The sequence below is a fragment of the Bison bison genome, unplaced genomic scaffold, assembly GCF_000754665.1.
Source record: "Bison bison bison isolate TAMUID 2011002044 unplaced genomic scaffold, Bison_UMD1.0 scf7180017864331, whole genome shotgun sequence".
Taxonomy (NCBI): domain Eukaryota; kingdom Metazoa; phylum Chordata; class Mammalia; order Artiodactyla; family Bovidae; genus Bison; species Bison bison.
Genome location: NW_011494903.1, coordinates 5,077,832 through 5,099,858, shown reverse-complemented (window position 1 = coordinate 5,099,858; position 22,027 = coordinate 5,077,832). Strand labels below are relative to the sequence as shown.

General features: G+C 40.6%; 1 protein-coding gene across 2 annotated transcripts in view; it reads left to right on the top strand.

Moving 5' to 3' along the window:
• Window positions 1-22,027, top strand: part of WDR70 (WD repeat domain 70) — a 280,280-nt gene that overhangs the window by 246,780 nt on the left and 11,473 nt on the right. The window contains exons 14-17 of one of the 2 annotated variants that reach the window (XM_010853759.1): window positions 11,822-11,922; window positions 13,547-13,626; window positions 15,393-15,509; window positions 17,555-17,717. In XM_010853759.1, coding sequence (XP_010852061.1) covers window positions 11,822-11,922; window positions 13,547-13,626; window positions 15,393-15,509; window positions 17,555-17,717 — 461 coding nt within the window. The remainder of the gene's footprint in view (window positions 1-11,821; window positions 11,923-13,546; window positions 13,627-15,392; window positions 15,510-17,554; window positions 17,718-22,027) is intronic. The other variant, XM_010853760.1, reaches the window with a different exon arrangement.

Here is a 22,027-nt window from a genome sequence, read left to right as displayed (position 1 = left end):
CTCAGCTGGTAAAGAATCTGCCTGCAATGCAGGAGACCCTGGTTCAATTCCTGGGTCGGGAAGATCCCCTGGAGAAAGGATAGGCTACCCACTCCAGCATTCATGGACTGGTGGCTCAGTCGGTAAAGAATCCGCCTGCAACGTGGGAGACTTGAATATCTTCATGTGTTCGTTTTCTATGATTATGTCATCCTGGGTGAAGTGCCTGTTCAAGTCTTTTGCCCAGTTTTAAATCAGGTTTGTTTCTTATTTTTAATTTTGAGAGTCTTTTATATATTCTAGATACCAAGTTCTTGGGATATTTTCTCCTGGTCTATTGCTTGTTTTGTCTTAATAGAGTCCCTCAAAGGAAATTAATTTTGATAAAGTCTAAATTATCAGTTTTTCTTCTTTTATAGAATGTAGTTTTGCTGTCATAGCTAGGAACTCCTTGACTGACCCCAGCTCATGCAGATTTTCCTCTGTGTTTTCTTGTAAAAGTTTTATGGTTTACTGTGGTTCTTTTTGGGTGTGTGGTTTATTTTCAGCTAATTTTTGTGTTATAGAATGTGCTATAGGTTGAGGCAGGGCCAGGACTAGAGTCAGACTCAAGCACAAAATAGAAGAAGGCATCAAAAAACTCAGTAATCAAAAAAAATTAGCATTTTAATGTAACATAAAAAATAAAATTAATGCCAAAAAATCATGATGAGTAAAATTCCAATATTCTAAGTAAAAATGGAAACAGTAACAGTGCTATGTCAAGCCATATTGAGTGAAACAAAAGGAAAAGTAAGTTGAACTGAGGCTGTCTTAATTTAAAATTTTGATATTTTGTTCATCACAGTTTTTTTAGGGGGCCAGGAGGTAGGGTGAAGTACCAGAGTTGGGGGAAATAGTAAACTTGATGCTGCTTCAGTGGTAGTTTGAGTTCTGGACTAATTTCCCAGTCCACCTACTCCTATTTACTTTTCAAAATCCTCAAATCTGGGTTTTATAACTGCATTCAAAGAGAGAGACTGAGTGGAACGTGATCCCTCTATTTCACCCAGCACCAGGAAATTTTTTTTATTAAACAATGATGGAAAGCACTGTATGAAATTTAAATAGTGTTTAAATAATTAAATAGTACAAATTGCAGCAGATGTGCCTAGGAGGAATTGTCTAACATCACCGCACATTTGCAGGGACATTCATATTATAGGAAATAAATTAATCTCTTTGGTCCTAGTGCAAGTCCCCTCTCCTATGCTGGTGATAAGTTCCCTTCATGTAACTGCCACAGGCAAAGCTGCTGGCTTTTGCTTCATTAGCTGGGGCATCAGGCATGTTGTGACTTTGCTTTGTGCTTAGTTACTCAGTTGTGTCCAAGTCTTTGTGACGCCCTGGACTGTAGCCTGCCAGGCTCTTCTGTCCATGGGGATTCTCCAGGCAAGAATACTGGAGTGGGTTGCAATGCCTTCCTCCAGGAGATCTTCCCAATCCAGGGATCAAACCAGGTCTCCCACATTGCAGGTAGATTCTTTACCATCTGAGCCACCAGGGAAGCCCATGAATACTGGAGTGGGTGGCCTATCCCCTCTCCAGAGGATCTTCCTGACCCAGGAATCAAACCAGGGTCTCCTGCATTGCAGGCAGATTCTTTTCACTTAGTGTCTCAATATTGTTGTCCAGAGCCCATCTTCTTGCCTACCTGAGAACTACGACTCAGCTCTCTTAAATGAAAATTAGACTTTTAACAGAAGATTTTAGAACCTCCCTGAAGAGTTCATTTCTGTTTATAAAAACTCTTATTACCATCAGCTCTTTTTTTCCCCTTTACTTTTAGCCTACATTCTCATGCTTAGAGCCCACATCCTTTACTCTGGTCCTTAAGGAATTGGAGAACAGCTGGTCAACATCCTGTGTTTCCTTGAAGATTATAAAGTTACTGTTCTGTCTTCTCTTGTCTAAGTGAACCAAACTCAGTTGATATTGTTATTTTAACATTTTCTTGTGAGTTGTATTTTCTCAACACTTCTGTTTTACCTTTGATACGCTTTTCTCAACCATTTCTAGATTCTCCAGTGAGCAAATTGGAGTACAGGGGCTCCTTGGTGCCATGTGATCGGGCAGAACATTATATTCCAAAGGGTTAGAAGAGTGGCACATAGTAGGTGTTTGGTGAACATGTATTTGTTAATTTTGCTTTACCTTTTATTATATTTTATTTTAGTATATTCTTATTGGGACTTCCTATCATAGCCTATTCCATGCCAGCTTCTCTTCCTTTTGTTTTTGTTAATAGTTTTTTCTAATTAATTTGAAATTTTAGAACATAAATATGTTTTCTTTTAGATTCAATGAAAGAAGTACAGATTTTGTGTGCTTCTTTAAAACTTGAGATGATCCTTTTTCAGACTTACTAAAAATAGCTATGTTTTGAGTTCAGTAGAGGAAGCACATTTACTGTGGATGCTTAAAATACTGGTAATCTAAAACTCTAATGAATATAATTTGTTTTAGTTGTTATACTGTTAATGAGTATGATCTGTTTCCTGGGTCTATTTTGTAGAACACACTCTGCTTTGAAGTAAAAATTATTTGTTGGAATTTGTCACTGTATTTTATCAAAAGTCCAGTCATTATTCTTCCTTAGAAGAGAAGACAAATTCTGATATGCTTATCACCTCATTTCTGTTCTTATTTCCAGTCTCTTTTCAAAGAACAGTTAATAAATTTAACCAATAGACTCTTAGTTCAGGAGCAGTTATTTAGATTTTCTATTCAACATTCTCTTCTTTGAAATAATGTTTACTGTAGGAATCCAGTTTCAAAGCCTATAGTGAGTTGTCTTTTCCTATAGTTATCTATTTGACAATGATCTCATTTCAGTTCAGTTCAGTTGCTCAGTCATGTCCGACTCTTTGTGACCCCGTGGACTATACAGCATGCCAGGCTACCCTGTCCAACACCAACTCCTGGAGCTTGCTCAAACTCTAGTCCATCGAGTTGGTGATGCCATCCAACCATCTCATCCTCTGTCATCCCCTTCTCTTCCTGCCTTTCATCTTTACCAGCATCAGGGTCTTTTCTAAGGAGTCAGTTCTTCGCATCAGGTGGCCAAAGTACTGGAGCTTCAACTTCAGCATCAGTCCTTCAATGAATATTCAGGACTGATTTCCTTTAAGATTGATGGGTCTGATCTCATGAAGAGCCTATCAGATCCTCCTTCAGGCTTCATAAATCACTGAAGAATGAGGAGTCAAAGAAGGTCTTGTTCAGTTTAATAGTTTATTCATTTTCTAGTGTCATTCAACTCTGCAACATGCTGTATTAAAAGGCATCTTCTACTTGGTGTCAGTAGTCTCAAGGAAATGTTTGTGTACTGTTTTACTTCTATTTATAATCCTTCAAAATAAGAGAAGTATTCGGTATTTCCCTTTTGATTAATTAGAAACTTTTTATTTTCCATCTCTACACAAGAGTTTGGTGTTTTATATAATTGGCATTTAAGCAGATCTATATACTTCCTTGTATAAATGGGATTGCCATAAATGACAAACCCGGATGAAGACTCACCTAATAGATAACACAACCCTGAAGGAGAAACATACTGGACTCCAAAAAAGGTCAAAAAAAGAGAGAGGTTGATTTTGTAGATAGGTCAATTTTGTCAATGTTCAAAACGACACACTATTCTTTATAAAATGTATAAACATATAATCCAGTAACGACAGTGCTCTGTTGTCCAACTCCAGCACCACACCACACCCCACTGAGAGAAGACCAAGGAAAGGACTTTGTGTCTTGTAGGATTTTCTATGGCAGACTTCCCTCTCCCAACCAGAATTTGATGAGTGCTCTTTGGTAACAAGTTTTCCAGCTGTTCTATCAGAATTCTGGCCAGACTTTCACAATTTATATTAGTGTGGGAAACAAAGAGTTCTATAATTAACTCAGAGTCCCAGGATAGTGTTTTCCCCTTTTCTGGAGTGCTAGATCATCTTGTATGATGAGGGGTTTTGAGACCCCACCACCACCACCAAAGGGCTCAATAAAAGAGTATACTGTGTAACACTTATTTACCTATACTATATTAAAACAAATAGTGCTTTACATATCCTGTATAGTTAGTTCATCTCTGAAGACTCAGGTTCTCCTACAGTTTTTTGGTTTTACATGCTTGATGATTTCTAAGATCTGATCATATATATCTTCTGTCTAGTAGTTAGGGACTTAAAGCTTTATCCATTTGTGCTTTGTTTATTTATATAAAGAAAAGATTTATCCTTATTATCTTTATGCCCATCTCAAACTATTGACACATGAAGAAGGGTAGAGTGGTCTGGGTCTGTGTAGATTAGATCGAGAGAGATGGCCTTAGGCAGTGCTTCCCAAGCTTTTTCACAGCCTGGTGCTCATAACAGAGGATACTGTGTGATATTACAGACAGACCCACTCTTTGCTGGTGCTGACTTGCCTGAAGCTGTAGTGCTGTAGGCCCCTCACAACCGCCCAGGACTCCATATCTTGGCACACTTGATCCATCCTTTGCCCACCAGTAGGGAGTTCTGTGAGAATTTTGGGAATGAGCCTGCAGTAAGTGCTGCTTCTAGGTGGGTGTTTGCCTTGACCGACCGCTGGTGTCACTCACCCTGGGGACTCTAACTTCCCTCCACCTATTTGTTTCCTGCTCCCAGACTGTCATTAATCAAAATAATTATCAGATTTCTTCAGTCATTATTTGTGCTTTTTTTTTTTCCTGCCTTTGTAAGTTCTTCTCAAATAGCAGACTGGAGCAAACTGACATTTAGTGTTTTGAATTAGATGAAGAAGATTGTATTTAATTTTCTTACCCAAGAGACCTTCCATTTTCTCTGAGAACTTTTTCTCGTGATGAAATTCTTTAGGCGAATTTATTATCAGCTACAGATGTGATTCATTTTGTGCCAAGGACAATTACCAGGTTCCAGATTTTTACTGCTCTAACAGTTACCTTAATTTTAGAGCAGAGTCTGTAAATAAACTGACTTTAATAAATGCATTTTCCATGAGTTTTATAGGACTTAATTTGATAATTAGATGCCAGTTTTCAAAAAGTTTTCACCAGGGCTTCCCTGGTGGCTCAGATGGTAAAGAATCTCCCTGCAATGCAGGCAACCCGGATTTGATCCCTGGGAAGATCCCCTGGAGAAGGAAATGGCAACCCACTCCAGTATTCTTGCCTAGAGAATTCCATGGACAGAGGAGGCTGGCTGCAGTCCATGGGGTCACAAAGAGTCAGACACAACTGAGCTACTGACATTTTCACTTTCTTTTCAAAAAGCATAATCTGTGCATCTGTGCCAGATATTTATGGCAGGTGTAGAGCAACGCTTTTCCTTGTTTGCTTGTTTTCAACAACCCCTACATTTATAAAAGTGCCACAACATTTTCTCTTTTCACCATTGGGCTTCTGTCTGGTTTATCAGAGAGAGAATTGTTTGGGGCAGGGAAGAAGGAAGATTAAGAAGATTTCCAGCAAAGAGTGACAATTGCTACCTGTCTGGCCCTCTGATGGAACTTCCTTAGAGTTGGAGGAATGTGGAGGGGAAAAAATGGATAGGCACATGCTCACTTAGAAGAGCAGAGAAAATGTCTTTAATCATTTTTGTTCGAGGGGTGTCTCCGTGAAGATCAGGTGGGTGTTGAGGAGTCTTATTTATTGTAGACAAAGGTTTACTCAGCAGGTTTGCTTCCTGAACTTGAAAGGAGTGAAACTAAGCCCTATGGCCCAAGCATACTGCAAAATAATCCCAGTTTGGGAAAAGCAAGGCTTTGGGAGGACAAGACAAATAACCTGGAAGAGTTTAAAGCTTTCCTGCCTGACGCTTCTACCTACCTGGTTCAGTATTTTAATGTGGAAAGCAATTTTCCTTTCTCTGAAATGAAGCTTGGGTTTGTGCAAATCCAAAGAAAACGTTTTCACCAGTACCTTTGCATTTTCATCTGCCTTCCTTTTCTTCATTGTGGACTCACATCTCCATCTGTGTTCTTAAACTTGGGCATCAGCATAGACATGGCCTTTCAGATGTATTGGGCAGTCCTGAGGGTGTGCACGGCCATGAGACTGCCTCTACACACATGTGCAAAACTGTGTGACAGTCTCCTTCACATAAATGTGTGAGGCTCTTACCTTTGAAAATTTTGGAAAATACTTCTCCCAAGGAATCTCTGAGTTAGCTTATCCATTCTTGTACTATATGACAAAAACCAAACATGAAAAAACCAGATGGAGTTTCTTTTACAGTGTGGGGCAGCAGCTGGGAAGGATCAGGAAAGGGTGTTTCATCATAATCATGTTTAAGATATAAAATTAGGAAGGGTGCTGGGCTTCTTTTAGCATGTGAAGTCAAATGAGGGCGGTGTTTGGATATGTGCATTACTGACGCCTGAGATGTTCTGCAGGCATCGATTTCTTTTATAGTAACATTTGTGAACTGGGCAGTAGCTGGCTTTTTCTTTTATGATTTTAGTGATATCATCTGCTTTTTAGTATAAACTTGCTAGGACTTCTTCTGGGTTAGGTAGGTTTGGAGATGATTTAAAGTCTGCAGTGACTGTTCATTCCCATCTTCTAAAACAGAGCTTTGCATAATTAGGAGGTATAAAGGAATGACCATGGGAGTCGGGAAAACCTCCCTGAGCATCCCAGCTCCTCTGTGTACAAGTTTTCTGTGACCTTGAGAATGTTACCCCTCCTCTTGCAAGCCTCAATTTCTTCTTCTTGTGAAATCAAGGTGAGATCATTAGTTTTGTAGTGTTGTGAGGAGTCAGCTACTTTTATAACATAAAGTTACAGATAACCCAATAGTTCCTTTCCTCCCATGTCCTAAAATACAAATTCATTTCTCTCATTGATTTCTTCCTCTTCTCCTTATTTGCTTCCATCACATCAAGTAAACCAAAAAACCACAGCAATAAATTATTTGGGGTTTTTATGGCTTTCTTACTTTTGCAGAGGGGTAATTCCAAAGTTCCTGTTTTGGAATCTTGACACTGCTTTTTGTACACAGTGTTTTCTTCTTCTCTGCTCCACCCCCCTCTCTTTTCTTTGGTCTCTGCAGAGAAGAAAGCTCTCTGTGTTGAGCACTTTAAAGTCTGGTTACTGCCTTGTCATCTTGCTTACGTTCTCTAGCACCAGTTACTGTCTCTCTCTGGCTGCTGCTAGAGCTGAGTACTTTGGGGGCAGACTGTGGTTCCTCTGCACTGCCAAATTATCTAAAATGACAGTAGCTTTTGGTTCAAAAAGCTAAACTTAATTTTATGGTGACATGGAGTTCAGTTTAAGCAGCTCGGGGAAGCCAGTGGTGTTTCCACAATGCTTTAGTAAGATGAAGTGGATCAGTGTAAGAATAAAATCCTTTATCAATTTAATAAAGCAAATCATTATATTTGAAATGTGCAGACTAACTTCAGAATCTAGTTCTTGGCAGTTCAGTGCTTTCTCTTTGCTCCGTGTAGATCTCCTGTCATGATGGTTCCCTCTGGTCCTTTAATTCAGATGTGTTCTCTGCCCTCCCTTCGCTGTCTCACTCAGTAAATCTGTCCATCTGAATGTGGCAAGCCCCCAGCCGCAGAAGTACCTCTTCAAGAACAGAGGATGGAGGCTGACTTTGTGGATGGTGGATGAAGTGAATGCACTCTTTTTAAGTAGCTGTAGCTCATTTGTCTTGTGATAGCTCCTTGGGCTTCTAGCAGGCACGTGTCCCATTGTTGTTATGTAAAACCCAGTATGTGTGTGTTTGACAAGTTAGCAGCGGGGAGCTCTGCTTGCTCCCCATCCTCGCTGCTGCTGCTGCCGCCGCCACCGCCGTCTCAGCAATTGTTTGGTTTGGCAGATGGCCAGCTCTCTGCTATAAGATGCATTTCCTTGACAGGACAAAGTGTGGAGCCGCATTAGCTGCAAAGTTTATGAAGGTTAGCTAAACACACACAATAAATATTAATAAACAAAAAAAAAGCCCACCCACCTTTGACTTTGAATTCTGTTTCTTCATTCCATGTTTTGGAATCCGGGTAGTGTTTGATTAATAACCAGTCTTAGGGTAATTGAGCCTTAAGTATCTTTTGCCTAACTCAGACTGCTCCCAGCGCCCTCATCGGATGCTTGGTGACTCGCCACCGCAGTGGATGGTGCTCCGGAATGACTGTTTAGTTCCAGGGGGCTCACTTGCCTTCTCCTTCCTTCCGTGTAAAAAGGAGGGTAAACGAGCTTCTCCATGAGAGCTTGTGCTGCCCAGTCACGTGTGTGTGAGGGCGTAGGAGGGAAAGACTGTGAGCGGGAATAGAGGTGCAGTGCCCTGACCTTGGACTCCCTGGAAAGCAGTCAGACGTTGGTCTGTTGGCCCGGCCATTGCCTCTGTCTAACATTTAAACCCTCAGCGTAGACGGAGAGGGTAACAGTAACCTGCTGCCCCTGGAAACTGCCTGTTTGGCTGGTGTCTTGGAATTTATCAGGCCTACGTTGTGGATCTTTTCCAATTCTGTACCCTGCTCGCTTGACAACATATTTGAGAACCAGTAATCTTAGACTGCTTAGCCAGACCTCTAGAGAACCAAGGACGGGAAATAACTTTAGTACTATGTCCTTAAAATTGTCCTGGTTCCAATTGTGGGCAGCTGAGATTTCTGAAGACCCTTGAGAGCTCCTCTCAGTGTCTTCCCTTGCCTCTCTGGCTCTTGTTCATCCTTCTTTTCTGGCCCACATTGGGAGGGAACTAACCCTGTGTGTTTGTATGATACTTGAGTGTAATAAAAATCTGGAGGAATCAAATTATTTCTCATAGGCAGTAATGATTTTAATTTGAAAATTGTCTGTCTCCAACCCCACCTAGCAAAGCAATCTATTGAGGCTGGATGAGTTGTAACTTTTAGTTTGTTCCTGCAGCAAATATTTATTAAGTATCAGACACTAATCTAGGCACTTGAGATCCTTGGCCACACAAAACAGACCAAGAGCAGCCTGTGTAGAACATTTATTCTAGTAGGGGAGGCAGACAGTAAGCGTGTGTGTGTGTGCATGCTTAGTCTCTTCAGTGTGTCTGACCCTGTGCGACCCCAGGGACCATAGCCTGCCAGGCTCCTCTTCTCTGTGGGGTTCCCCAGGCAAGAGTGCTGGAGTGGGTTGCTGTGCCCTCCTTCAGTGGATCTTCCCGACCAAGGGATCGAACCCATATCTCTTGGGTCTCCTGCATTGACAGGTTCTTTACACTAGTGCCACCTGGGAAGCCCAGACAATAAGCATAATTAACAGTACGTTATTTATTATGTTAGAAGCATGATTAACAGTAAGTTGTATATTATGTTAAAAGGTGACACATGCTATGAAAGCAAGGAAAATAAGGGGAGTTGTGTGGTGCAGTTTCAAATAGAGTGGTCTGAATAGTGATGACAGTTAAGCCAGGACTTGAAGGAGATGAGTATTGGCTTGGATGACCTTATTCTAGCTTTGATGTGAAGTTGTTTGTGACTCTTTTCAAGTTTCCACATACCTGACCTTCATCGTCTAGAGATTTCCAGTGGTCTAGGCATGGTTCTCACATTAGTCTCAGTGACGGGGCACGTTGTAGTCAGGCTGTGCTTTGCAGACCATGAACTATTGATAAGCTTAATTCCATCTTACCAACAAGGCAGTTTTGTTAGGAGAAAAGTGTGACTTTTTCTACACATGCATGTAAAGTAAGTCTCATGAGCACACGCACAAAGGTGACAGTAACCTCACCCCCTAGTTGGTAAACTTTGATTTACTGCTTTCACATTTTACTGAAAAATATGATTTACTATTTTCAAGTTTTTCTATTAATATTCACTCACCATTGTATATGTTTTATCATCTTTTAGCACTTGCTAGTAGGCATTGAGTAGCAGATACTATAGGTTTAAAAAAAATCGTGGGACGAAAACTTAAAATTGTACAAACCTGCCTGTTTAACTTAATTTTCCCCCTGATGATAGGATAAACACAGCCACTTGGTTTGATTTTCTCAACCCTGTTCAGCAGTGCTGGAACCACTATTCTGGAATATTGTCAGACGTGAATTAGAAGTTCTGCAGACACTTTTACATTTCTTCCATTTCTTCCTTAGTTTCTCAGGAATCTCAGAGTGGGCTTTGTAGCCATTTAACTACGTGGATTTTTTTTTTTTAACCAGTCAAGAGGAACCCAGAATTTCTATCAAAAGGGATTGCATCAGACAATCCCCTGGTATTTTGAGCATATAGTTGATCTCTGTTTTATTTTTTTAAATCAAATCAAACTTAATAACATGATAAATATAATTAACATTGCTGTATGTCATGTGACAGCTGTTAAGACAGTGTATCTTAAGAGTTCTCATCACAAGACAATAATTTTTTTTCTATTTGTTTAATTTTATGTCTATATGAGATGATGAATGTTCAGTAAACTTATTGTCATTATCATTTCATGATATAAGTCAGATCATTATACCTTAAACTTACACAGTGCTATATGTCAATTATATCTCAATAAAACTGGAAGAAAAAAAAATAAAAACCACACATGTCAACAAAAAAATAAAATAAAAGTCTAGAGGGATGGTATGGGGAGGGAGGTGGGAGGGAGGTTCAGGATTGGGAACACATGTACACCCGTGGCGGATTCATGTTGATGTATGGCAAAACCAATACGATATTGTAAAATAATTAGCCTCTAATTAAAATAAATAAATTTAAATTAAAAAGCAAAAAAAAAAAAGGATTGCAGAAATTACCAGATATTCTATCTTAACAAAAGAACTAGATGGTTGGGGAGAAGTAGCCCCCCCCCCAAAAAAAAATTCAGCCCAAGGTAGATTTAGAAGACAGAAATTCCATGATTTACATTTTAATATTAGAACATAAGATGGCAATATCTAATTGTACCCTTTCCTATTAGTCCTTGTACGTTGCTTGGCACATGAGAGATTCCTAATAATCACTGAATTAATGTTTCCACTCATTTCTTGTTCTATCAGAGTGAGAGTGACATCTGCAGAACCCAACATATGGTATTTCTGCCTACCAACCTTAGCCTCCTTCCCCCACCTTAATTCTATCCCTGCCATCTCTTCCACCTCTGCCCTCTTATTTCAGCAAAAATTAAAAACAGGTTGTAGTTCTCACTGGGAACTTGCAGTTCTTTCTGACCCCAAAACAGCACTTATTTTCCTCACCAGTAATGATTCACAGGATCATAGCTTCTTCCAGTGAACCTTCTCCTAACCTGCTTTTTGTTCAGGTTAACATCACATCTTTATATTCCATATCTCTGTTTTACTTCTGCTATTGTCCTGCTGGTTAATCTCATAGATAGGGAGATATTATTCATAGTTCACAAATGTGTGTTGTTCCTGAGAAAGCTTTATGAGATTTGGATCTTTGTTAAACTAAAAATAGTAACCACCTGGCCTCAATATGCTGTCCAGAGGGGCATACTGTGTGCATAAAAGCATGAATCGCTGAGATCTAAATCTGCTTCATTGGTAAAATGAACCAAGTTATGTGGGTTCAGCATTCCAAGATGCCAGCCTCACATGACAGCAGAGCTGGGAAGGCCCAGCTTCGTGGTTTTGATGCTATCAGAACAGGAGAGGAGACAAGGCAGGAAGGGGGTATCTTTTATATTTTTATAGAGTGTCACAGAGATAATATGTGATAGAACAGAACTCAGTGGTTTGGAAGAAAATGCCCTAAAAGCTACAAGTCATCATCAGGGTGACATTCAGTTTAGTAAACTAGCCATCCAAGTACCAGCAGAGTTTTCTTTCCCTTTTATTTGTGCCCCATTTAGATGATTCCCATGTCTTTTCCTTTTTAGAGTGTTGTCCGCTGCCTGTGGCACCCAAAGCTGAACCAGATCATGGTGGGGACTGGAAACGGGTTGGCTAAAGTCTACTATGACCCCAACAAGAGTCAGAGGTATTTCATAAGTGTTGCCTGTTTGAGATGGATGACAACAACTGGGGGGAGGGCTTTGTTTTCACCCCTGCTTTTATTTATTTCCTTCTTTGATGGGGATCCACCCTTTTAGAAAATGCAGCTGGCCCAGAGCAAAGCCTCAAACTCCTCATATTGTGCTTTAAAGAGGATTTAGATAGCTCCTTGATCCATACAGAATTCAAAGTGAAAGTTTCCTGGGGATTTGCAGTTCTTTAGCTGAAATGTTGAGTGCAAAGAGGGGGGGAAGGCCTGCCCACTCTGCATACCACCCTGGACAGTGGCATTAGTAGTGATGCATGTAAGGGATTAACAGAGCAGGGAATGAACCACTCACAGGAAATGGAACCGGCTTGTCTGTTTTGTTCCCTTTCTGTTTGGGCTTTTCTCAGGTACCATTTGGATGTTTGGTGGAGTTGTTCTCTGCCAGCAGAGGACAGCACAGACAGTTTCCCCTTCTACCCCACATCTGCCCAATTGTCAAATTTAAGCATACCAGTGTGTTTCAAGGACCTAAAAAACTCACTGGAGGCTCAGTCAGTCCCTCAGTTATTTTTCTTTTCCTCGGGCACAAAGGTAAACGTGTCACCATCCAAAAGAGATGCTCTGTTTCTCTCTATTAAGATACAGTAAGTGATTAGCTGTTTCTTTAGAATATCTATTACAAAATTCCACATGCTAAATTTACTGGGGTCCCCCATAAACCTGTTGTGAGGTCCCACAGTCTTCTGGGGGGAAAGGAAGCCTGTCCTCTATTAGTGAATATTTATTGACTATAGTTTGGCTCTGAATAGAAGCAGACAGTCCTATTTCCTTCAGAATTTTCTGAAATTGGAATCTTTGCCCTATAAAATAAAATTATATATTGTGGTCTTTAAGAACAAATAGGATTTTTTTGTTATTTAATAAAGAAATTTAAAATACTAATGTAAGTAGGATGAAAGGAAGGGGGCCATTTTACTTGAGAAAATGATGAGCCCCATTTGATAGCACCCTTTAGAAGGCACTATCTTTGGACTCTTTTTAAAAATTTACTTATTTGTATTTGTCTCTCCTGAAAGGGATACTCATTATTGCTAAGGAGAGTGAAACATTCTAAGCACACTTTTGGTTAATCCCACACATTCTTGGGCTGTAGCCCCTTGGCAGTCCTGCCAAGCTGACTTGGATCCAGACACTTGTACTCTTGTATTTGAGATGTGGACAAATGCCACTTGGGCTGTAGACCACCCAGGTTGCTTTCATCTGAGCCATAAACTAAAATTTGAACCCTGTGACCTTTAGGGTGAAAAGGTTGATTAATGTTAATATCTCTTTAAGATCTTAATTTTAGGTTATTTCTATAGATTTTTAAACTAGCCTTTTGTTTTCCGGTTACCTTTCTAACCCTCTCACACAGTAGTAACCACTGATGCACAGACTTGCCTTCCCATATGTTTAATCTCTTATCACCAAGGGCTCCATCTGTGGCCAGTCCTTAGAAAGCCAAGGACTTGGTGAGTTGGTGTGTACAGAGTGTGTTCCTGAAAAGTGTCTAATGCTTTTGACATCGACTTTCTGTTTCTAAGACCAAATAAAGGAAATAATTTGCTTTAACTCCTCTCAGGGGAGCGAAATTATGTGTAGTTAAAACCCAGCGGAAGGCGAAGCAAGCAGAGACTCTAACCCAGGACTACATCATCACCCGTAAGTTGTTAGCATGGTCTCTCTGTCATGCATCTGTCTTCTGTTCTAGTGTGCTGTTGATCTCATGGCTTTAGAGACAGAAAAAGCCCTCCAAGTTCAGGCATATATTAAAAAATACCCTATTCATGTGTTTAGGATGGGAGTCATGTAATTGCAAACTCCTTCATCTTCTATGACTCATCCCAGAGACAGGGTTACTTCATGTAACTTTCAACCCCAAAAGGAAGAGCCTAAATTCTGTGACCCTGTGACAGATTGATCCAGAGACCTTCAGATATAAAATGAACTACCTGAGGTACAATCAGAAATCTTATCAGGACAGAGCAGCGTCTCAGCTTTGTCACACAACTTTGTTAATCTGATAGATTTTCGTTTCCCAGAGTCACAGTCTCAGACCTGCCAAGGGTAGTGGCTAGAAAGATCTCAGATGCAGTAGCAATTGCCATTAGCAGATGTCCTGTGGACTTGCTCAGTGGCTCAGTCTCAAGCCCAGGGGGCGCTGCACTGCTGGGTTTTCTCCCTGGGGGTGGGTCTTATATAAAACCAAGTCCCTTGGAGCTGGTGATGAGTAAAAAGATCCCATGGCATTTTTTTGCAAGAGTAGAAGTGTTAAAGTCAGTGTCAGAAGCAGACTAGCTCATGTAATTACACGTGGCCTACTTAAATTCCTGCAGTCGTTTGAAGTGAAAAGCTATTTTTCCCTCTCCTAAAAATACTATTGTGTCATGTTGCCCAGCAGAGTGATGGGTGGCTGTGTTTCTCAGCTCCCCTAACTCAAGGCAGGCATGTTACTGGTGAGTGACATGGTCCTGGCCCAGCTGGCGGTGTGCATTGAGGATGGCAGGCACTAGAAGTGGTTTTCAGGTGTTACAGCCATTTCTGTCATTCACATCATAAATTTCCTAAACCCTTATTATCCTTTTAATTCTCCCCCACTTTTCTCTTTTAAAGAAGTTTTAATTTGCACCTAAACATTCAAAGACATTATTCTGGTACTTTTTGTGGTCATAAATAGATACTTAATTCTTTCCCCAGTAGTCTTCCCCCTCTCCACCAGAATATGACAGTTTCCCTTATAAATTTGTATTTTCTTTTATATTCTGAAACTTAATTCTGACATTGAGTGAACAACCAAGAGCAATTGGACAGATGTTACTCTCTGATTTTTATTCTTTTGTTGACCACATTGAAAAAGGAATAAGTCCCTGTTAAGTCACCACATCAGGAGATTCAGTCACCTCTGTGCCTCTATCCCAGTTTCTGTGGGATAAGTTTCCCTCCCTTCTGGTTGCTCAGTGTTGTCAACCATTCCTGAGAGGTTCACACATTTCAGAAATGTGTGAAGTGATTCCAGTGTTTATGAGGCCTCTGAGGACACCGAGGCTGACAGCTAGCTGTTGGCATTATTCACATTTGGGTCCTGTAAGAAAAAAAGTAAGCGGCAGTCCCATTAAGTGTTTCTTGTCAAAACCACAGAAGTTAAGTTTAACTGCTGCCCACAGTCTGGTTCATGGGGAGCCTCATCAGTGTTTCCGTGACGGTATTTGACAGTATTTCCTGAGCGCCATTAGTTGCCAGGAGAGGTGAACAACGTGTCTGGTCTCAAACGAAATTGGCTAATTGGTTGCAGTAAGACTGTCTTTTATTATTAGATGAAGGCCGTCATTATGACTTGCATTTCATCTACATTTAGTCATGCTCTAGCTATGTTTTTGGATGGAAGGGTTATTATCATAATGAAATTTTTCAACTGTGACTTCTCCTAGCTCATGCCTTGCCTATGTTCCGCGAACCTCGCCAACGGAGTACAAGGAAACAGCTGGAGAAGGACAGACTGGATCCCCTGAAGTCTCACAAACCCGAGCCTCCTGTCGCAGGCCCAGGTGACTGATCTAGCTAGTGACCTGCAGAGGGGGTCATTGAGGGCCAGGGTAGGATAATCAGGACAGAACTTGGAAGATCTTTTGGGCCTGGATACCCGTCTTCAGAGATTTTTACTAAATAGGATTTTTCAAACACCTTCTTCTAGCCTCAGAACTTTTTGCTTAAAGAACTGATGCAGAAGCCCAGTGCATAAAACTGATGGAAATGGAGCTGCTGTGCTGAAGCAGAGAGGAAGCCCAGAGCCATTTCTTCTTGGTCTCCAAGTCCTTTAGTGGACCTCACTGGAGCTCTGGGGCTCCTTGGAACTCAGTGTTTAAATCACTGCTCACCATACTGGCTTAAAATTCAACATTGAATACTTTGGCCGAAATTTAGGCTGGATTAGAGTTCACAAAAGTCAGAAAGGGGCCATCATTTAGTTCTGCATTATTAAAATAGAGCTACCCATTTCCCTAGAAGATGAATAAAAATCCTTAGAGTTTCTAAGAAAGTAAGGCCAGAAGAAAGCAAGGCAGAATCGGCCATCATACAGCCACGCCTTTGCTAGAATCCCTTTCTCTGTTATCAGCTGCACAGTCTCCATTTATTCTAGGTTCACAAGCTTATATCATTTATGACTTGTTAATTCATCTGAACCTGACTTCTGGACCTCTATCTCTTTGGCCTGCCCCTTTAGCATTGAAAAAAATCTCATATACCAGTCTCAGTTTTTTCCCCATTTTCTCTGCCATCGTCCTCTAATCAGAATTCCTGTATAATATTCTTGCCTGGATTATTAAAAAGCTCTTGTAACTAGGTACTCTCTCAACGCTCTCTCCTCACTACTCCCTTCATTCATCTTACAGCTTTTATTCCCAATTCCTGTAGTTTTCATATTGCTGCTGCCCCCACATCTTCAGAAGCTGTGCACTGTCCAGTTGCATGCACAGAGATTCAGAGTTCTCTGCAATCTGACTCTCAGCCGTGTTTGAGCTCTACACCTCACCTCTCTCCTACTCTAATCTTCTGATATGACTGTTGGTTCATCCCTGCCCCCAAATGCCCATTGAACTTACCTCTTTCTATATTTTTGTATTTAAACTATTCAGTTCACTGAAAATAACCTTCTCTGTCTTCTGACTTCTCCCAAACTGGATGTATTTCTTCCTATAGATTCCCTTCCCACATCAGCTTGAAGAGCTCTTTTCTTCTAAGTGCTACTAATATAATAGTTGCTAGCCATATAAATTCTCTGGCAATCATTTCCTGCCTAATAAAATTAATCTTTTAGTGCTACTTGACTTTTCATGTGGTGTTTTGTCTTTTTTTTTTTTCTCTTTAACCTGCTTGAAAAGTCATATGTCTTTTGAGTACTGGGAACCAGGCTAGCAGTTGAGGATTCAGTGGGGAACAAATTCCTGAACAGGTGAAGCTTCCTGTCGAGAGCCATTACATATAGTAAAATAAGTCTATTATTCTATTATTGACTTATTAAAATAAGTCAATCAGTCTATTCATCTTGTTTTATTTCCTACAAGGTCCTTGGAAGATGGCAAGCCCTAAGATATTCTTGTTTAAAACTAAAATAGCATCTAATGATGATTGGTTATTTTTATTAATTGAATTTCATGTATTCATGCCTGAAGAATTTTTTAAGGCGTATACATGGCAAACTATTTATATTTCTTCCTACATTGCTGTCATTGTGTAAACTGGCAACTAAAGCATAATAAAAACATGTCTATATTTTAAAATACTATGGGGAAGTTGAGCTTTGGTGATGTTCCACTTTGGTTGTGATTACCTTAAATGAAAGCAGAAAGGACAATACTCAAGTACTCTTAAGTGTGCTTCAAACTAAAGGCTATAGAAGCCCCAGAATGCTTAAAACCTTGATTCTTTGCGGAATGACAAAAATCAGGTCAATCTGAACCCCTGACCCTACCCTGTCATTCACTGAACCTGTAGCCTGGGCAGCCAGCAGTGAAGGATTTTCAGCCTTGTCAGATAAGCCCAGACTGTATGCTCACTCTGTTCCTGATTTGTTTTTTTCCCTTTGGAACAGGTCGTGGTGGCCGGGTTGGAACCCATGGAGGCACTCTGTCTTCATACATTGTGAAGAACATCGCTTTGGACAAAACCGACGACAGCAATCCCCGGGAAGCCATTTTGCGGCATGCCAAGGCGGCCGAGGACAACCCGTACTGGGTTTCTCCAGCATACTCCAAGTAAGGAACCAGCCTTTTAAAATAGAACATTTCTTATGTTAACAAATTGGGTAGAACATAGCTTTGGGGTTCTAACTTCTCCCTTTCTTTTTTATTCTTAAGCATGAGAAATAGGCCAGGTACTAAAGGTCCAGAAACATACGCATTTGTTTATATCTGAGGACTCTAAACTTCTAAGTTTCTAAACTAGGCCACTTCCATCAGAGTTATACCAGTATTCTTGCCTGGAAAATTCCTTGGACAGAGGAGCCTAGCAGGCTCCAGTCTATGAGGTCACAAGAGTCAGACATGACTGAGCACTCACACAAACCCATTGTGGGGGTTCCCTGGTGGCTCAATGGTATAGAATCCACCTGCCACTGTAGGAGACGTGGGTTTGATCCCTGGTGGGGATGATCTCCTGGAGGAGGAAATGGCACCCCACTCCAGTGTTCTTGCCTGGGAAGTCCCATGGACAGAGGAGCCTGGGCGATTTGAGGCCCCTGGTGGGGAGCATCATATCCTCTACTGCATGTGTTGTAGCAGAGCAGACTTTACTGTATGACATCAGTGGTGGATGTTCACAACATGTATGAGTAACCAGACAACACAGATGGAACGTCTCTGAACGGTTAGTTGGATAATATCACAACAGCTAAGAGGGTCATATCAAGGCTGGCCAGCTAAATAGTTTGCATTTAGCCTTCATTTGTATCAAATCTGTGTGCTATAAACTAATATGTGTCAACACATCCTTGGCACTCAGATATGCTTGTGGGTTTATGGATTATGCCTCTGTTGACACTTCTGTTTCTAATGGAATCGTTATTGTCTATTACCATTAGGGATTTTTTATGCTTCAAAAATTTGTTTAGAAGCATACCAAAAATTATCTGAGGAAAGGAAGAGTAAACAGAGCCATAGTTTAAAATTTGCCAAACATAGTTAAGTAACATTTTGATAGTGAACTGCTCCAAACAGATGTACATACATTTGTACACAGAGTAGATTGTTGCAGTGTCTCCACAAATATTGAAAAAATGTCATTTGCTGATTAATGATTGGTATTAGCAACATGAGCTTCCCAGGTGGTGCTAGTGGTAAAGAACCCACCTGGCCAGTCCAGAAGATGTAAAAGTTGTGGGCTTGATCCCTGGGTTGGGAAGATCCCCTGGAGGAGGGCATGGCAACCCACTCCAGTTTCTTGCCTGGAGGATCCCATGGACCGAGCTTGGTGGTCTACAGCCTGTAGGTTGGACAAAGAGTTGGACATAGCTGAAGTGACTTAGCACGCATGCATATGTTAAAATCTTCTTTTTTTTTTTTTTTTCCTGTGAACTTTCTGATTATGTCTTTTGCCCTTTTGTCTATTTGTCTTTATATTAAGGAGCTTAACCCTTTGTGTGTCATGTATTGCAAGTATTTCTACTAGTCAGTTGTCTTTATTTTTACTTGGTTTATGATATTTTCCCCCCAAGTAAAAAACTTTATTAAATGTGGTCAGATTTAGAGGGGTTTGCTGTTGTAGTTGTTTAGTCGCTAAGTCATGTCTCACTTGTTGGCGACCCCCATGGATTGTAGCCCACCAGGCTCCTCTGTCCATGGGATTTCCCAGGCAAGAATATTGGATTGGGTTGCCGTTTCCTTCTCCAGGGGATCTTCCCAACCCAGGGATCAAACCCAGGTCTCCTGCATTGGCAGGCGGATTCTTTACTATTGAGTCACCTGGGAAGCCCCTGAAAAATTATATCACACACAAATAATTTCCAACATTTGTACCTGCTATTTCTTTATCTTATCTAATTGTACTGACTAGTACTTCCAGAACAGTATTAAATAATAAAACCAATAGTGCACATCCTTTTCTTAAAGCTTGTGTAATTGCCCTTTTTGTAGATGAAAAAAAGTCAACATTGGCAATTTCATATTGTTCAATTAATGGTATCTCTCCATAAAGCATGACAACTTTTGAAAACACCCACATGCAAGATGTTAGAGAAGATTCAACAAAGATTTATGGAACACCTACAATGTGTCGGATATTGTTTTAAGTTGTGGTTTATGGACCTTATATTCTGGTAGACAGAGACAGACAATAAATAAATCCATAAATGTTAGATGGTAGCAAGTGCAATGAAGAAAGATAAAATAGGGATAAAGGGGCATAGAGTAATCGGGGAGAGAGAGGGGCACTATTTTCAGATACAACAATCAGGATAGAACCTCTGCTAAAGTGGTCGTGGACTTGAGTGGAATGAGGGAATGAACCATGCAGGGATCCAAGGGAAGAGCATCCTAGGCGAAGAAGACACGGCGTGGAGACAAGAGGCATGTTGCTCTGAAATAGATGCTGAGTTTTATTGAATTCCTTTGTCATGTCTCTATGAATTTCTACTTGTTGTGTTTTTGTTTCGGTGGGAGGTTTTTCTGGCCACACTGTGTGGTTTATGGGATCTTAGTTCCCCAACCAGGGGACCAGAGATGGAACCCTTGACCTCTGCAGTGGAAGCTCAGAATCCTAACCACAGGACTACCAGGGAGTTCCCTGTGTACTTCTACTTTGATCAATGAATATGATTCATCATATTACAAAATTCCTAATAGTGGATCATCCTAGCATCTGTGATATGACCCTCACATGCTTGTGGTTTGTTCTTTGTCAGGTGTTAGGCTGCCTTCCTAAAAACTTCATGTGCTTTCCTTTTCTGTGTATACTCTTGAACTGCCTTGTGTACCATGAAATCTATTTGTAAAAATCGGAGAGATGGTGAAACTGTTGAAGTCAGGTGCTTTTGTAGAGGAGAGAGTGAGTAGTAATTCCTTAATCTTTCTCTTGGTTGTCTATCCCCTCATGGGAAGTAGACTCTTTGGATTTTCTGATTTTTCTGAGGCTGCTTGGTAATTAATATTTTCTTGGAAAAAAACACCCTCTTCCAACAACACAAGAGAAGACTCTACACATGGATATCACCAGATGGTCAACACCGAAATCGGATTGATTATATTCTTTGCAGCCAAAGATGGAGAAGCTCTATACAGTCAGCAAAAACAAGACCTGGAGCTGACTGTGGCTCAGATCATGACCTCCTTATTGCCAGATTCAGACTTAAATTGAAGAAAGTGGGGAAAACCACTAGACCATTCAGGTATGACCTCAATCAAATCCCTTATGATTATACAGTGGAAGTGAGAAATAGATTTAAGGGACTAGATCTGATAGAGTGCCTGATGAACTATGGACTGAGGTTTGTGACATTGTACAGGAGATAGGGATCAAGACCATCCCCGTGGAAAAGAAATGCAAAAAAGCAAAATGGCTGTATGGGGAGGCCTTACAAATAGCTGTGAAAAGAAGAGAAGTGAAAAGCAGAGGAGAAAAGGAAAGATATACCCATTTGAATGCAGAGTTCCAAAGAATAGCAAGAAGAGATAAGAAAGCCTTCTTCAGCGATCAATGCAAAGAAAAAGAGGAAAACAACAGAATGGGGATGACTAGAGATCTCTTCAAGAAAATTAGAGATACCAAGGGACCATTTCATGCAAAGATAGGCTCGATAAAAGACAGAAATGGTATGGACCTAGCAGAAGCAGATGATATTAAGAAGAGGTGGCAAGAATACACAGAAGAACTGTACAAAAAAGATCTTCATGACCCAGATAATCACGATGGTATGATCACTCACCTAGACCCAGACATCCTGGAATGTGAAGTCAAGTGGGCCCTAGAAAGCATCACTATGAACAAAGCTAGTGGAGGTGATGGAATTCCAGTTGAGCTATTTCAAATCCTGAAAGATGATGCTGTGAAAGTGCAGCACTCAATATGCCAACAAATTTGGAAAGCTCAGCAGTGGCCACAGGACTGGAAAAGGTCCGTTTTCATTCTAATCCCAAAGAAAGGCAATGCCAAAGAATGCTCAAACTACCGCATAATTGCACTCATCTCACATGCTAGTAAAGTAATGCTCAAAATTCTCCAAGCCCAGGCTTCAGCAATATGTGAACCATGAACTTCCAGATGTTCAAGCTGGTTTTAGAAAAGGCAGGAGAACCAGAAATCAAATTGCCAACATCCGCTGGATCATGGAAAAAGCAAGAGAGTTCCAGAAAAACATCTATTTCTGCTTTATTGACTATGCCAAAGCCTTTGACTGTGTGGATCACAATAAACTGTGGAAAATTCTGAAAGAGATGGGAATATCAGACCACCTGACCTGCCTCTTGAGAAACCTATATGCAGGTCAGGAAGCAACAGTTAGAACTGGACATGGAACAACAGACTGGTTCCAAATAGGAAAAGGAGTACATCAAGACTGTATATTGTCACCCCT